We start from the raw sequence: 17,128 nt of genomic DNA, 5'->3' as shown, positions 1-17,128 counted from the left end.
GCGGAAAGGCTGGGCATCTGCAGTGCCGCTTGCCGGGTGCTGCCGCTGCTGGTCCTGCCGCCCGCAGGCAGCGGCCAAAGGAAGGGGCCACGCTGCTGGTCCTCGCCCCGGGTGTGTGTTAGAGGGTCGATGTTTATCGCAGGACTCTTCTCTGTCCAGTCTGGTCTGAATGGTGAACTTTTCTCTGAAAGGCAGAAGCCAGAAGCAGTAATTTTATTTTTAAGTGACTTAGAATTGCTGAGTTGTGTCATTAATTTTATTGAGGTTTCTGTGTAAACCAAGTAGCTGTGGAAGAATTCAGTGTGCAGACTACCTGCACTGGTACAGAGGAGCCGATGCCTATTTCAAGCCGAAAAGCTGGGGTTAGATTGATCAGCAAAGCCAGCCCTTTAAAGACAAGGCTGCCTCGGTGCTGGCCTTTGGCAGGGACGTAGTGGCAGGAGGAGGGGCGGGGAGAAGACTTTCTCATTACGCCAGTGCCGCCCGAATCGTCTTCGGCACACACTCGCTACGTGCAGCCGGGTTCGCATGAATCGCTGATTGTGTAAGAAAGTATACGTATGATGCAGCTCCACGCGGGGGTTTGACTCGAAAAACATCATGTGGTCCGTGAGGCTGAGCATGACTGCGGCTGGCTTTGCCAGCTCCCAAACACTCTCTGCTGGGTTACTTAAAATTTCGTCTGGGCGAAAAAACTCTCGATCAGAAAGCGTCAACAGGAGAAAAATAATGGCAGAGCGATTTGGAGAACTTCCTGTCTCCGGGAGCATTACTGCTGTAAACAGTGGCCATGCCAAGTGCTGAACCACTGCCCTCAGTCCAATAACAATAAATCTATTTTTTGGTTCTGCAGAGCTCTGCTTGTACATTTTTGAAACTCAGGCTAACGATGAGGATGGGACAGATGCTATCCTCTGAGCATTTTCTTCTTTTTTTTGCCATGATAAAAGGAGTTGGGCTTACCAGATACTGCTTAAGGAAAACAAAGTACCTCTCTAGATGAAGAGGTTACATAGTTTCAAGTGATCTTTTTGCCCTTCAGCTTTTTGCTTTTTTTTCCTTTGTTTTTATTTTGTTTTGCCTCCTTCAGAGGCTGCTTGAATTCTGGTAAAAAAAAAAAAATATTTTTGTGTGTACCTGTGTACCTATATGTGTACATCCCTGTATTACAACCTGTTTTGTCATCCAAATAAAATCATTCCGAGAGACGAATTAGGACCTTGGTTTCAGGGCTGGCTAGTGAACTTCAGATGACTATTCTATGGCATGCAGTTCTTGTCAGCTCACTCAGGATTAGCAGAAGTGAGGATGCTGCAAATCAGTGGCTTACAATTGCTGTCAGGAGAGTCTTGTCCAGCACAGTCATGTGCATAAACCCTCATCTGTCTGAATCAGTCCCTGTTCCTTTCTAAAAGCCCTTCAGCAACAACAACAAAAAAGCCTTTTTTTTCTATTACCTTAATGCTGTGTGACTCTCCACCTCTTTTGCTCCCATCCTACTTCTCTCCTGTTTTTCCCATCATATTATTTCAACACAGTTTTCTCAACCTCTCCAAATCGACCTCATTCCCTTCATCCCTGTCCCGCATCAATCTCCATCTCTTGTTCTCCTTCTTCTGTTGATGCTTTTCCTGCCCATCCCCTTTGAGAGCTGCTGCCTCTCAGCACAGGTTGGGATTCCTGCGCAAGGAAGCCTATCCTATCCTATCCTATCCTATCCTATCCTATCCTATCCTATCCTATCCTATCCTATCCTATCCTATCCTATCCTATCCTATCCTATCCTATCCTATCCTATCCTATCCTATCCTATCCTATCCTATCCTATCCTATCCTATCCTATCACAGGAGTGGGTTTTGGTCTCAAGGTGCACTAGTAGGAACTACCCTTAATTCCTTCCGCCCTTTCCTACTGTTCCCTCCGAGGACGGGGAGCTACCTGCCGTGTGGTGCGGGGAGGGAGCAGGCAGTGCGTGGGGGAGAGGGAGGAGGTTCTGGAGGCCAAGGCGAGAGGCAAGGAGGAGGGAAGCAGCTGCTTTGAAGGCTTGATGCCAAAAGAGCTCTTCAGCAGGGCGGTGCTTGGAGCAATGTGTATGCACATCAGTTCCCTGAAGTTTAGGGAGGAACTGAAGGAAACGCTTTGGCAAGGCCACAAAGTTTCCACAAGCTAGACTTTATGCACCACAACTCTAACAAAGCCGTGTCCATATCTGAGGCCACAGAGGTTGCTCTACATTTGAAGGTTGTCTCTGGTGGAACTTGGCAGGTTCCAAGTTTGTAATGGCAGTGTTATCTCCTCTATCACTGACTGCATGGATATCCATCGAGTGACCCCAGACGTCTTCTGAGCTCTGAAATCAATGCACATTGCATTAGTGTAATGACAGCATGGAGGAGTCCTTCCTCTAAGAAAATAAACTCAGAGTAAACAGTCCCAGTGCACACTCCCACGCTCAGCTAGCTACCGAAGAAGTGACTTGTCAGGTTGTCTTCTGGCGTTCACCTGCTTCAGGCCACTGCAGGCGGAAGTCCCTCACTTGCTAAAATGGCCCTGATGATCATAAAAGTGCTCTTTGCCTTTCATACTCAGAGCACTGCATTGCTCTTCCAGTGAACCCACACCTTCCTTGTTCCCTGTACCTTCATGTACAGAACCCACACCTTCCTTGTTCCCTGTACCTGGTGCTTCTTCATGCAGCCATGCCGAGAGGTCATCCTCTTCATAGCTCCAGAGGGCAAGGAGCATGTTTATTCCCAGCTCCAGCTCTATGCCAGAGCACTAAGGTATGCCAGCATTTGTCTGGACAAGTAGCCAGGCTGGGGCTGGTCCCAAATGAAAGCCAGTGCTGGAAAAAGGGAGAGGGACTGAGGCAAAATCCAGGTCTCACAGGGCTTTGTCTAGGTTCACAGGACAATGCACCATGAAATGAAGATGCCTCAGAATAGGATCTGCCAAAAACCACAACACCCATTACAACGAGGTTTTCCCAGCTCATGATTTGGCAAAGGATGAGAACAGGGCTTCAAGGGGTGAAGAAAAAATGGGTTCAAACACAAAAGCAGTCCTTGGAGAAGAGACTGGAATGAGGCACTCCCCTTGCCCCAAACGCTGCAGCCACCAGCCCAAAGAGCCAGGCATGTGCCGCCCTTCTGCCCAAAGGACCTCTCCACCCAAAGGACCTCCACCAGGGAACCGCCAGGGTTGAGGACTCTGCCACCCCACTGCAGCCATCTGGCCAGGGTGCACTTCGGAGAGGTGCAAAATGTACGTCTGAGGCACGTCCTACAGAGCAGGGAGCTTCCCTGGGGAAATGCCCTAATGCTTAAAGCAGAAGAAGGGGCCACCATGAGAAGCTGAGTCAGAGGGTGAGCCTCGAGAAGAAGCTCCCAGACCAAACCGCCCCAGGAGAGTGGCAGAGGAGGGCTCAGGCTGCAGGTCAGGGACGGACTGACCACGCCGAGCTGCTCCTTCCCAGAGGCTGAGCTTGCAGCCTCAAGGGCACAGGGCTGTTCAGCAGGGGAAGCCCCCTCAGATATCCACTGCATCTGCTGCTAGCATCACCTGGATGCGGGGGGGGGAGGCATGGGGAAGGGGTGTAATTTTGGACTTAAGCATTTAAATCAAACCTGAATCCCACTTCAGGCAGCTAAATCCTCTTGTGAATCTGGGCCTTAACCTTTTCATGTGTCTCTCATCGCCTATAAAGTGTGGGTGATAATTTCTACCTCAAAAAGCTTATTAATGGTTTGAAATTATAGCTGGGTTAAGGGCTATTATTAGACTTAAAGATCCCAAGGCATTTTCTGTGAAAAGGTAGTAGCTTTGCATTTAAGTCATTTTGTTTTGAACTGTCCCTTCCATCTGGTGTTCCTGTTGCTGTTTTTCCCTTTCTCCGAACCATTCAGCAGTGACACAGCAGTCTGCTGGATGATCGTTTCTTCATTCTACCCTAGAGCTGGATGCACTTCGTGGAGGCTAAGTCATTTCTGAACACTTATTCACAAACAGCCCAAGCTGCAATATAGAGAAGCACTTCATTTAAAACTAAAATGATATTGCACTGAGAAAAAAAAACATTAGAATTCCCTGATATGTAGTAGGTCACAGCTTGAAAGCAGAGGTTCAGGTTTTGGGGTAGCCCACTCATAGGAGCATCAGAGACTTCCATTAGAGTCATCTTTGGGGAAAAAATAATTCCACCCTCTCAAATTCTGTGTTGAAACATTAGTGACATGTACGTTTGTATAAATTGTCTATATACATTTCAAGTCTTAAAAACATTTTAACAATAAGCATTGCATTTTAAGACTCAAAGTGTAATCTCCTTGTGCCTGCCACTCCACTGCAGAGGCCAGGCACCCCATAGCATCTCATTCTTCCTGTGCTGTAATTATTGTCCCCACCCAAGTTCATAAGAACTTTATAGTGGTTACTGCAGCAACTCCACTTATAGTTAGAGGCTTCTTGGCTTTTCCATTAAAAGGTCTTCCCCCCATCCCACCCTTCTAATGCTTTAATCCATTTTGCAAACTTGATCTGCAGGCTTTCAGTCTAAGAAGGCAAAAATTCAGTTAAAACAGGTCACTTGGGTTGTCTTTCAGAACAGAATGGAAAACCATTTTTTTTAATATTGTCAAAAATTGTTGTAATTCTGGTGCACACACTCACACACACATAAACATATACCACCTCCATCACAAAGCCCAAGAGCTGGTATTTACATAGGACTTTAGACCTAAAGATGCTAAAGAACAAATAATGTTCTTGCCAGCCAAATTCCTACCACAGCTTGAAATAGTCTCTCTTCTGAAATTAGACAGCATCACAACATAGGGGGATTCCTGGTGGTTTTGTGTGTTTGTGGATTGTTGATGTTGGCATACAAAAGTGACTAATGTCTACGTTAACTACTGGGTGTCACCCTAAGCTGACTATTGTAGGACACCCTGTCTTCAGAGACCTCCTTCTTGCCACCTCGGTCCCAAATCTCTTGACCTCTTCTTGCCTCTTCTCCTCAGTTAGTTCATTTATGTCCTTTCCTGTAAGCTCAGAGTTATTCTCCTACCTGTCTTCTGCTGCAGCTTCCTTCCTGATAAATGGCCATGACCATTTAGTACCCACACCTGGTATCTCCTCCTATTCAACAGCCACAGGGTTTTTTTGCTCTAAACAGAATAAATTGTGCTTTTGTGGCATCTCTGCTGAAGCACGTTCACAGGAAAAATAACATGAAGGTAGCAGAAATAGTAACCTGAGGGACAGAACCCAGAGGAATCCAACTGAGACTGATGCCTTGCGTCTAACATTTTAGACATGAACATTTCAAATAAGTGCATTTCAAATCCAAGTTTCTTAAGCAGAGAAGGGCCATCAGGTGCCTCGCAGGCAAACAGCGGAGCAGCAGCGGCAGTGGCGGCTGCACTTTTACACACATTGTCAGGCTGTCAGGGAAAGGATTAGCACAGAGGCCCCTGCAAGGCTGGAGGAGGCGGTGGACGGTATCATCATGACAGCACATGGGACTGGGAAGTGAAACCGCTCATCAGCGCAGAAGTGAAACTGGCTGCACACAAACTCTTGTCAAATTAAAATGTAAACATCTGGCCAAAAAAAGAGAGAAAAATTGTGTTTGTTTTAGTAAGCTGAGTCCCACCCTTGCAACTCTTGAGAATGTGAGCGATCCCTGCCTGTGCAAGGGAGAATCACTCTTCTGAGGGCTTCAGATCAAATACTGAAGGTGTTAGTTGCTACAGTAATGGAAAAAAGCAGCATTCAAGCAAATATGTGATCTTTGAATTGACGGTGACATGTTTCTGGGATGCTGGGTGCTGGCATTTTTTGTTTATTCCAGCAGGAAGATGTTCTCCTTTTTTGTCTGAGGAAAGGGATTTGAATGCTGGTACCACAGTAGCAGAGCAAAGCAGGGGAAAAGCGACTTTAGGACCTGCTACCTGTGTGGGCATTCTCCAGTGCAAGGGGAAACGTGTAGTGTAGGGGTCAGGTCTTGTAGCATGCTTGGTACACCTGATGACAAGGGGCTGCACAAAACATTGCTGTGCATCACCAATATGTGTCTGCTGGAATAGCTGCTGAGGGCCTGAGTCAGCTTTATTTGAACAGCTGTAAGTTATACCGAGTGCAGAACCAGCTTCTGCATCTGTTTGCTTAAATATTTCATGTCTGCAGCTTGCAGACTTAGGGTTATGTTTTTGACTTATGAAATAAGAAGATTGTCAGGGACAATTTCCGGAAGAGTGTCAGGGACTATCCTTATCACCCAGATAATGGGCTTAAGGTAAAATTCAATTTTAGTGCCTGCTCAGGTTGACAGCATCTCTATTAATGTTACTTGATTTCAGTTATGTAATTTTGGTTGCTTAATATAGTCCCTGTGTTGCCTTAGGTTAAATGTACATACGCTTCACCAAAATAATGCCTTGAGACGGTTCCATCCCAGACACAAACTTCTTCTAGCCTTCTAGCTCTGGGAGTCCCCAGAGCTGCGGCAGGAGAGACAGGCGGCTCTGCTGCTCTCCACCACAGCATTTGACTTGTTAGCTGAAAAAAAGCTCGGAGAATGGGCAAGGAGGAAAAGAGACCGAAGTGCATGTCTTGATTAAGCACTCGGTAGTGCTGCAGGGCGCTGGGAAAGAAAGGGAAGGGGAGAGGCCAGCGCCAGCCACACTCCCGCAGCAGCAAGTTGCTTTTCCACAACTTATTGCAAAGCAAATTCAATAGTTCATAGCTGGGTCCAAGTTTGCAGCAGGGACACTTCTGGCCATTTGCATGACAACTTGGCCCCATATAAATCCAGAACAAAACACCTATTGATTTAACGCGATGGAGATTTCATTCTGGGTAAGTAGGTGCTATGTAAACACAGATATAAGAACTTCCTGGAGTGAGACACTTGACAGAAATGTTCAAAAGTATACCTTTATGCTGACTCAGGCTGGTTTGGCAGGAGGCAAGTGGGTGTATTTCCCAAATGTCCAACTTGACACACGCTTACACCCGCAAAACATCCATATCAATACACAAGCAGATCTATTGCCCGTGAAACTGATTTGCATGGGCAGTTCTTGCATTTCTTTGGGCAATCACCCCGATTTGCTGACGTCTCCCCATGTTCGCATTTATCTGTTTGGACCGTTGGTCTGTGGCGGTCAGAATTTGTAAACCATTTACGGCATGGTAGTGGATGAGGTGAATAACAGTTTTTTCTCATATTTAAATTCAGTGGTATCTGCGGTGCTGGTGGTAAACAAATCATGTTATTTTTTTGATGCCACTTACTTCAGCTGCAGCTTTTTTCTGATGAAATAGCCATTGGACCATACATAACAGGCAAAGTTATATTCTGACTGTGTGAAACTGTCACCGGGGGCAGGAGAAAAGAGTCACCATCTGAGCACAGAATTTGGACTTGTGCAGGTTTTTTGCAATTGGACATGCAACTTGAAGACCTACAAAAATATTTCACTCATGACGAGCAGCAGTTAAGTAATGAAGGGTCAAATTATGTTGGCCCTTCTAGTGCTATTGCTTACAGTTGGAGTATTCAGCGCCTTAAGTGATAGGAATAGCAAAATTTGGCCCCAGTGTATAACAGTTGTCATTTGAGAATGAATATGCAAGTATGTGTGTATTGCATCCTGCCCAGAGATACAGCCAGATATGTTATCAAAATGCAGTAGACATCTTCACTTTGGCAGATACCCAGGAAGATGTTGTGAGAAATTGTAAAGATGTATAAAATGGATCATTTAGCATGGTTTAATAAAAGTAAGTACATAAGCACTAAAAAGTAGAAGCTGGATACAAAAAAAAAAAGTATCATAATCTTTCTTACTAGAACCTGGAAGTCTCTCACTAATACAATAGAAATGTCTGTAATATAATTTGTATTGCATTTGTGTATTACATTTCATATTTTTCCATCTATACCTTTTGTCCTTGTCAGCACAAGCATTCTTGGCTCCTTTCCCTTTTTTCTTCTTCTTTTTATCTAATAATTTACTGTAACAATTTAAAAAAATCCCAACTCTAATGACACATTTGTGATCATCAGAATAAATCCCAAAAGCAAGAGATAGTAATTGTAACCACATCATCTGTTGGCCTCCCTTTCCTCCCCCACCCACCACGGACAAACTTCTGAAGCTTTAACTCCATTTTTTTCTGTCCTCATTTGGATGAACCTTCATCAATGGAATCAACATCTTTGCCTGAGAAAGAGGTGGATTGAAATGAAGTGGTAGGTCCAAGATGTGGCCTCTCTTCCCTAAAGCGTCTGTTCTTATTCCCCTTTGCATCTGCCCATGCAGCCACTTATATTCTGAGTGTGCCTTCCCACCCCCAGACCCATCTGGTCATGACACTGCTCAGGGATGACTAAAGCAGCACACAGGAGCTTCATGTGACCATGTTGTCACTTGGGATTCCTTTTTTCCCGCTTGGTTCCTCTCAAACATCCCCAGGGACCATAGCTTACAAACCTATTGCTCCTTCTAGAGCACTTCAGTGCTGTTCTGGGGGACCACTTAAATAATCTCTCATCATGCTAGATGTGAGCTCACTGCTCATTTTGCTTCCAGTCTCTGTCAGATGGGATGCAGACTGAATGCAGACTTCAAGTTCCCATATTGCAGTGTAGAGCACGGGCACAACACCTTCAGATGCTTGGGTCTTGGAGGCTGATCTTCACCTTTTGCTGGTCCAGGAACAGTATTGCTGAGTAGGTGCTGGTGGACAATATTGTGCTTTGTGCTTCCTCTTAAGTCCCTGCAGCTTTGCACAGCATCAGGGGATCTCACGAGCAATCCTGTAAAGTCATGAGCTGGGGACAACTCGTTGAATCCATCTGACTTCGGCTGTCTAATCAGCAGTGACTCTTGAGGGCACTTTTGATGGTACAGTCTCTAGCAAACCCATCAGCAGAGTCTCTAGGTATGGTTTCAAAAGTCAGTATTGTATTTTGGCCAGAAATGCCACTGTTTCCATTATTTTTTCTAGAAGGGTTCTGACCTTAATGTTCTTGCAAAAATAAATATTACCAAGCGATTTGCGCTACCCTAGTTGTGAGGGAAGACTTGATGGAAGCAGTGAGTCTTGTGCTCTGTCCTTAGGCATGTGAGGGTATGCTTGATGTCTGTGGGAAGGGTTTCCAAAGGCAGAGTCCTGTCCCACATATGGAGAATTTAATCCTTGTGCTCATGAGGTGCTATGTGCCTAATATTAGGAACTGCCAGGGATAGTTACAGAGAGAGCAACAGTCTCTGAAGTGACTCTTGCACCCCAGCGAGGCACAGCTTGACATTGACATCACCTGTCAGCCCTTCCACCATCGGCAAAGACTCCCCTGATGACGCAGCAGCAATTGGCTTCAGTATACTGAGGCATGCATCATAGACCCAAGCTAATTTGTGTATGGTTTTCTGTAGATTTATGGGACTGTTTAACCCAGAGGGTCTCAGATTTTGATGTTAGCTAATGGAGGGCTACGTGTCGGCTTGCTGTGACTGCTAGGATGTCATCAAATTGTCATCGTGACTATCAGAGGCATCCAAACCAGGCCAGTGTTTCAGAATGCCTTCTTGGGGTGTTTGGTCCATTTTTACAGTCACTAGGGAGGTCAGTCCAGCACTTAGGCTGTCTGACTCAGGTTTGGTGGTACCCACCCCTTTCTGAACTGAGCAGAGACACTAAGTGCTCAGTGTAGGTCTTCTACCGATAGTTAGGAGGCATCAGAAATCATGGCATCTAATATAGGCTCCAGTGTTAGGGAGTCTGAATACAGCCTCCACTGACTAATTTGGTATTATACTAGGGAGGTCAGTCCAGCACTTAGGCTGTCTGACTCAGGTTTGGTGGTACCCACCCCTTTCTGAACTGAGCAGAGACACTAAGTGCTCAGTGTAGGTCTTCTACCGATAGTTAGGAGGCATCAGAAATCATGGCATCTAATATAGGCTCCAGTGTTAGGGAGTCTGAATACAGCCTCCACTGACTAATTTGGTATTATTTCCACCAGTTTAGTCTGCTGTATGTTGCGTGTGTGTGTGTGTGTGGGGGGGGGGTTGGGGAAGGGCTCTTGTGTGTAAGTGTATTATGCAAGCTTATAATTAAGCCTCCATTTTTAGGGAGTTTGAATACAGCCTCCACTGACTAATTTGGTATTATTTCCACCAGTTTAGTCTGCTGTATGTTGCGTGTGTGTGTGTGTGTGTGTGTGTGTGTATGTGCAAGCTCTTGTGTGTAAGTGTATTATGCAAGTGTACGCTGAAAATAAAAATCTGTATCGTGGCTGTATCATAATACATAAAAGCAAGGAGGAGACGTTTATAGTCCTGCTGCCATCCCAAAACAGGTATATCCATAAAACACAGATTTCACTAACAATGCCTCTAATCTAAATCTACTTTTGTCAAGCAGACACACAAATGGTGAATAATGTAGAAGCTACGAATAAAAGTGATAAAACCATTTAATAAAGCTAAATGTAAATGAAACTGAATAACCAGAGAAAAAACACAGCCAGAATTATTGGTAAGCAGCAATGGGTGACACGTAGGTTTATGGTTATATAGTCCTGTGGTTAACCAGTATGTGGTTAATGAATAGTCTTCTGTCAAAAAGAAGCTAAGTATCTTCCTGCTTTTGCCAACTTGTGTCACAACCTTATACAGGCTCTGAGATCTAGTCTGTTCTGTAGAAAATCTTGACAGTAACTTCACCTCCCTTTTCTTCTTTGCTCTGGTCTTGTAGACTGGTAATGTGGCCACATTTCACTACATTTCACTATTGTTATAAATTTTTTTCTGCATTTCTTTTCTATCTGGAAAACCCACAAGACCCTTCTAAAGAAATAAATTGACTACATATGCTAGCAGAACAGCATCAGCATTACCTAATGCATCAGCACTTGTCAAAAAAAACAACAAACGGGAAGCAAGATGCAGGTTAGTAAAGAGAATAAAGTACATTTTCAAAGTCTCTTTCAGTCTTAGTGATCTAGGTGTTGTATATAATGATACGGGGAAACTATTTTTGGAAAGAAGGAAGATCTACAGATGGCTCTCTGATATTTGTTAAGTCTAACGCTATGGGTGATAAAGTTTTTTGGAAGGAAGTTTATTGAACTTCATTACTGATGCCTCATAGAAAGATCTGTTGTGCTGGCGGAGAAAGAGCAACAAAGCTGTAAAGCTTTATCATGTAATTTGGTATTTAAAGAATGTCAAGAACACAGCCACTCTTGGTCTGGGTAGATGTAGGACCCAAGAGTTGAGGGCCAAAAGCCCCGAGACAGGGATCTGAAATGACTTTTGCTTCTGTTGTAATTCTTTCGGTCTCAGGGACTGCTTTCTAGCGAGGATGTGGAGGTGGGAAGACACTGGCCTGGGATTTGCGAGGCTTGTGTTTCGGCTTCTGTTTTGTCAGGGCTGTGATTCAGGATTATAGTTGGATTTAGTTGCAGCAGCCAAAGTGGTTAGCATCGCTGGCCACAGGCTTCCTGTGAGATTGTGGCCAAGACACTTTATCTCCCCACAGTTCCTCATCTGTAGAGTGGGGAGAATACCTCCCTAATTCACAGGGATGTGATGAGGACAGTTTCCAGTAACAGCTATGTGTGTGTGCGCTCGCCGTGATGTTGATGCAAACCATTAGCACCAAAGTAGGAACTGCATTAAGAGAAGTATTGAATTGCAAGTGAATGTGCATAGGGAGGGGGGGAATATTGCTGCTAGAGGCAGGCATTTATATTTACATTTATATTTAAATTTATATTTATTTCTATAGATAAACGAAGCAAACAATAAAAATGGGAAGTCTTAGAAGGGAAGAAACTCAGCACTCAGGAGGGCTGGAGCCAAGCGGTAAAATGAAGCAGGCAGATCTGTATGGGAAAGCTCGCACAGCATGTGCCCAAAGGAGGAGAATCTCAATTTTCTTACAACAGTTCCTGGTTATCTAACTTGGGGTGATGTCCCTTGATGTCTCTTACTGATAACGAAGATTCCTGTCAGTATCTGAGTCCTCCGTGATGCTGAGATAACTGTGCTAAACCTGCTGACAGGCAATCTTTTTATTGTTGTCCAGGCCAAAGCCATAATGAATGCATATATGAGGTCTTATCAAAGATTCAGAATGTTACTTTTGTTATTTAAAAAATGCCTGAAGTAAATGCTGGCATTGGCCAAAAGAAAATCCAGGGGTAGCAGGATCTGAAGGCATTGCGGTCACAAGGAGATACGAAACCCTCCCCAGCAGCCATCAAAACGAGTACTTTTCCCAACTTAGAGCCGTGGCATGCACATAACAATTTTGAAAAGGCCTTCACAGTTTTCTTATTGAATAATAGAGAAACTAAGCATATTGCTCTGCTATGTCTTCATAAAATGTTTTAATTCTCTGTGGACAAGCTGTAGGCATTTTTTTATTTTTTCCATTCCCTTGTTTCTTGGCATTGCGGTAGCAGATTATTTTTAAAGGGTTCTTGTTCGCAATATGGAATTGATCTAATGCTAGCTTCAACCACAAAGCGTGGGATTTTACAATCTGCCTCGGGGATCTGAGCACCCAGTTCTCTTTAATTTTAACAAGCGCTGTTGATCAGATTCCCGTGGCAGTTTTGGAAGAGTCAGGCACAATTTCTAAGCCTCTCTGAACTAACACCCTTTAGAAAGTACAGATAACGTACCAGCAGTCATCTAGATCAGATAAACTTTAACTGTTAGGGATAACCTCCTTTTTTTACAAACAAAGTGTAGATCATTTAAATATAAATTAATTTTTTTCCCGAAAGCTTTGAGCAGTTGCCACAGAGGGAATGCATCCAGCACCAGGCAGCTGTGAGGTTATACACCCTGCTTTCTGGGCACATATCTATCTATCTTCAGATACGGACAGCTCAAGTGTTTTAGTGCCATTTGGTGTGTTCGAGTGCTATTTGAAATGAGGAGTACACCTTTTCTCAACACATATGCTCAGTAACATTTTTTTCCTGTTGCAGGGAAAAGCTTCACACTGACTATCACGGTCTTCACAAATCCGCCACAAGTAGCCACATACCACAGAGCCATCAAGATAACGGTGGACGGACCTCGCGAACCCAGAAGTAAGTGAGCTAACGACAGCATTTGCAGAAGGCCAAGTTGACGGTTTAGCATAGGGGTTCATCACCAGCCTCATGAAACGCAGCAATATCCCATGCGCGTGGAGCAGTGGGTATGTTTTAAGCCAAGGCTGTCCTACAAACGGTTTTAATTATGCCTTCCCGAAGCCTTATTTTTCACGGGTGTCCAGCTGATCTAGAATTGACTTGCCTTGCATTTCTACAGTATCTACCCAGGGATGACTTGGATCATACCCAAAAGCTGACAGAAGGGATGCTGGTAAAAGGTGGGCAGCGTATACCTTAAGCATCACTTCTTGCTAGTCATGCCTTTCAGATGTCAAGAGGATTTTAAAGCATAGGAAACCAATATGTCATTGATCTAACTTTTCAAGCTCAGCCACCCTGCAAAAATAAATAAATGCCTGAGAGAGGACACCTGGTTGCTGCCTTGTGGAGTTCACTGTACCTCATGCTGTCGTATAGCTTAGGAGCACCCATTTTCACAGACAGCCAATCTTTCCTCTTTTTTTTCCTTTCTTTTTTTTAAGAACTAAGTACAAGGAGGAGATGAATGGTTTGATATCTCCAGGGGAATACCCGCAACTTTCACACAGGCGGTTGTTTTGTTCGGGTGGCGAGGGCAGTGAAGTGAGGGTGGAGCAGATCTGCAGGTATAGATGCTTCTGCAACACATGCGCTGCCTGTTACCAGAGGCAATCGTTAACCTCAGTCACTAGCCCGAATGGGGCATTTTCATATTTTTATCGAAATGCCCTGATGTAAATTGAGGTCTGTGGTTAGTTTCTTGCACTCCTCCCGCACGCTTGGCAGAATTTCTGGCTGTTGCTTAAGTGGAATTGTCCCGGGAGAAGAGAGCAGCAGGATTCAAACACCCACTAGAGAATGAGACTCGCAGCTCAGGATTGCTTAACTGAGGAGGGGAGAAAAGAAAGGTTTGAAACTTCAACTGAAATAGCTTAGAAAACTCATGCCTTGCCTGTGCGTTTTCTTCTCGAGCCTTCATTTGTCCAAGTTGCATCATGATGCTGCATGCATTTAGTGGAAAAATCTGACCTGTATTTTTTGGATTTGAGGCTAGACTTTAAAACAAATACTGCTGTCAGGGTAAGGCTTCTTATTTAGGTTGTTTGGTGGTTTTTTTGTAAATTGTGGTTGAACTGTCCCTGAAAAATATCCTTGGTGAACCAGGCAGCTGTGCACATAAAAAAGATATTTGTATATGCAAGTTCCAGATTTGCATATGCAATTACCTGGGCATGTTCATAGTTTGCAGACAACAAATAAGCTTTAGTTTTTTCAATATGAGTCTGCTAGAACGGTAAGAAACAAAATCATCCTGCAGGCGTACCTACTGTTTTAAATCAATTCTTCGGTTGGTATAATAGTTAATATTTAATAAGATTCTACATTTTAAAAAGGAAGTAGAGATATAATACATACTGAAGCAACATACGTATCTTCCTGACTCAAATGTATGTAAAAGCTTCCTTGTAAACAATTTCACTTTGTCATAGGCAAATCAGCTGCATAGTGGAGGAGGCTTTATGCGTGTCAGGAGAGGAGGTCAGTCTCCCCCCTCAGTAGGAACGCACAGCTCCTTTTATCGCTAAGTCATTCGTGGTGCAGCGGAGAAGGGATTATGCTCCTTTCATTTGTAAGTGGGCTGCAAAGTCCTTTGGTTTGACTTCTCACGAAGGGTTTCTGAACCGCAGTGGCTGTTGCGATCAGTCTGGTATCTCCTCTCCTCTTTATATGTTTGACTGAGATATGGATTGACCTGAAGAGATACACCACGGGCTGTGAAGGAAAAAAGAAGTGGTACCCAGTGCATTCTCCATTCTGAGACAGTTCTGGTGGGTTTGGGCTATACGTTTATTTTTCTATACTGTCGCTCAGTGGGTGTACCCTGTTTTGCATTGATTCAATTAGATCAGTTACATGTGTAGGCTGTACAAAAATAGATTGCAGGGCTGCTACCTGCACAAACTCACATGCAAGATTTGCGGTTAGACATATCAAAACATGCATGCTGTGTACTGAAGGGATTTAAAATTAGATAGGCCTTCTTGTATTGAGACTAGAATCAAAATTAAAACTGCTAGATTAGAATGTTTCTAGTTTCAGTAATTGATATTTGGGAACATTCATGCTTACAGATCCATGACTCACTTGCTCGCTTGAGCTAAAGGAATTACAGAAATACGAATTTTGTATTTTCTAAGATGTCCCAATTCAAAAGAAATCCATGGAAGACAGTAATGGGAACAAAATTAGACGCTGCTGTCTTACAGAGATCTAGAAAAAACATTCTGAAGTCCAAAACTAACTCCAGCAACAGTTTTTGATTAATTTACTTTATGTTTATAACGGTTCTCAGACAATCTGAATTCTAGTGAGTGCCTGCATTCTCTGTGAAAAATGCTGGAAGGTAAGGGGCCATTTCTGAGGATGGAGGCCATCTGAGACAAAAGTCAGAACTTCACACCAGGATGATTTTTAGTGAACTTTACAGGACATAGAAATACTTTTTTTTAAAAAACCTTTAAGATGGATTAACTTAAGAAATAACAGAAACATTTTCTTTCATCTTCAGAGAATGTGAATCAAGAGCAGTTTCTGAGCCAGAATTAGATGCGTTCTCAAACTGTTTTTTTTTAATGCAAAAGGACAGCCTCTTCAACTAGACATGCTTGGGGAAAAAACTTCAAAAAGTAATACAAAACAGGATTTGAAGCCATTTTTGGAAAACAGAAAAATACTCAAACCAAAGGCTCCAAAAGCAAATATGCAAAGCACAGACTTTTTGGTTCACTGGGATGTGTGGAGATGCCACGATAGGTGACGATAACAGGCACAAAGGCCTGCAGACTTTGGGTTCTTGCACGTTACATTGTACATTTGGTCACGATTATTGTGATGGCCAGGTCTTTGCCTAGCAGTATATTTGCCTATGTAACTACCAGATTTGCATTTACAACTACGATAATTACTCCTGCACGGGACTTACACCACTGACCTTTTTTTTGCCGTTGAATTTCTGGCTGTGCCTATCCAGATGATACTTCTCATCACATTGTCATGGCTTGTAGAGAGTGCCAAGGTACTTAAGAATCTGGCTCTTCCTCCACTGCTATCATTATGTATTTTTAAAATCTCTTTGTACTTAGCATTTTCATTCTCCAGCTTTAAATAAATGCTTATTTTCAAAATTTTTTATAAAAAGAAATAATACTGCACTGTCAGGGAGAAGGGCAAGATGACCTAACCCATCATTGTCTTCTCCAACTTCTATGATTCTATGATTCATAAAGCAATTTATGTTTTTATGAGCTAAGTCCATGGGGAAAATCATTAGCAGTAACCAGATCAAGAGTAGTGCTCCTGATGAAAATACTTTTGGTTAGAAAACTTGGTAGAAATAGTATGACAAAGGATGAGGAAAAGGCTGAGGTACTTAATGCCTTCTTTGCCTCAGTCTTTAATAGTAAAACCAGTTGTTCTCTGGGTACCCAGCCCCCTGAGCTGGAAGACAGGGACGGTGAGCAGAATGAAGCCCCCATAATCCAAGGGGAAATGGTTAGCGACCTGCTCCACCACTTAGACATGTACAGGTCTACGGGGCCGGATGGCATCCACCCAATACTGAGGGAGGAGCTGGCGGAAGTGCTCACCAAGCCACTCTCCATCATTTATCAGCAGTCCTGGTTAACGGGGGAGGTCCCGGATGACTGGAGGCTTGCCAATGTGACGCCCATCTACAAGAAGGGACGGAAGGAGGATCCAGGGAACTACTGGCCTGTCAGCCTGACCTCAGTGCCAGGGAAGGTTATGGAGCAGATCACCCTGAGTGCCATCACGCAGCACGTACAGGACAACCAGGTGATCAGGCCCAGTCACCATGGGTTGATGAAAGGTAGGTCCTGCTTGACTAACTCGATCTTTTTCTATGATAAGGTGATCCACTTAGTGGATGAGGGAAAGGCTGG

The 17,128-nt window shown here is 43.9% G+C and overlaps 1 protein-coding gene across 1 annotated transcript in view; it reads left to right on the top strand.

Moving 5' to 3' along the window:
• RUNX1 (runt related transcription factor 1) overlaps positions 1-17,128 on the top strand; it is a 78,029-nt gene that overhangs the window by 10,866 nt on the left and 50,035 nt on the right. The window contains exon 4 of the mRNA XM_019473037.1: positions 13,017-13,121. Coding sequence (XP_019328582.1) covers positions 13,017-13,121 — 105 coding nt within the window. The remainder of the gene's footprint in view (positions 1-13,016; positions 13,122-17,128) is intronic.

The sequence above is a fragment of the Aptenodytes forsteri genome, unplaced genomic scaffold (assembly GCF_000699145.1).
Source record: "Aptenodytes forsteri isolate BGI_AS27 unplaced genomic scaffold, ASM69914v1 Scaffold2, whole genome shotgun sequence".
NCBI classification, from domain to species: Eukaryota; Metazoa; Chordata; class Aves; order Sphenisciformes; family Spheniscidae; genus Aptenodytes; species Aptenodytes forsteri.
This window is presented reverse-complemented; position numbering and strand designations above follow the sequence as displayed.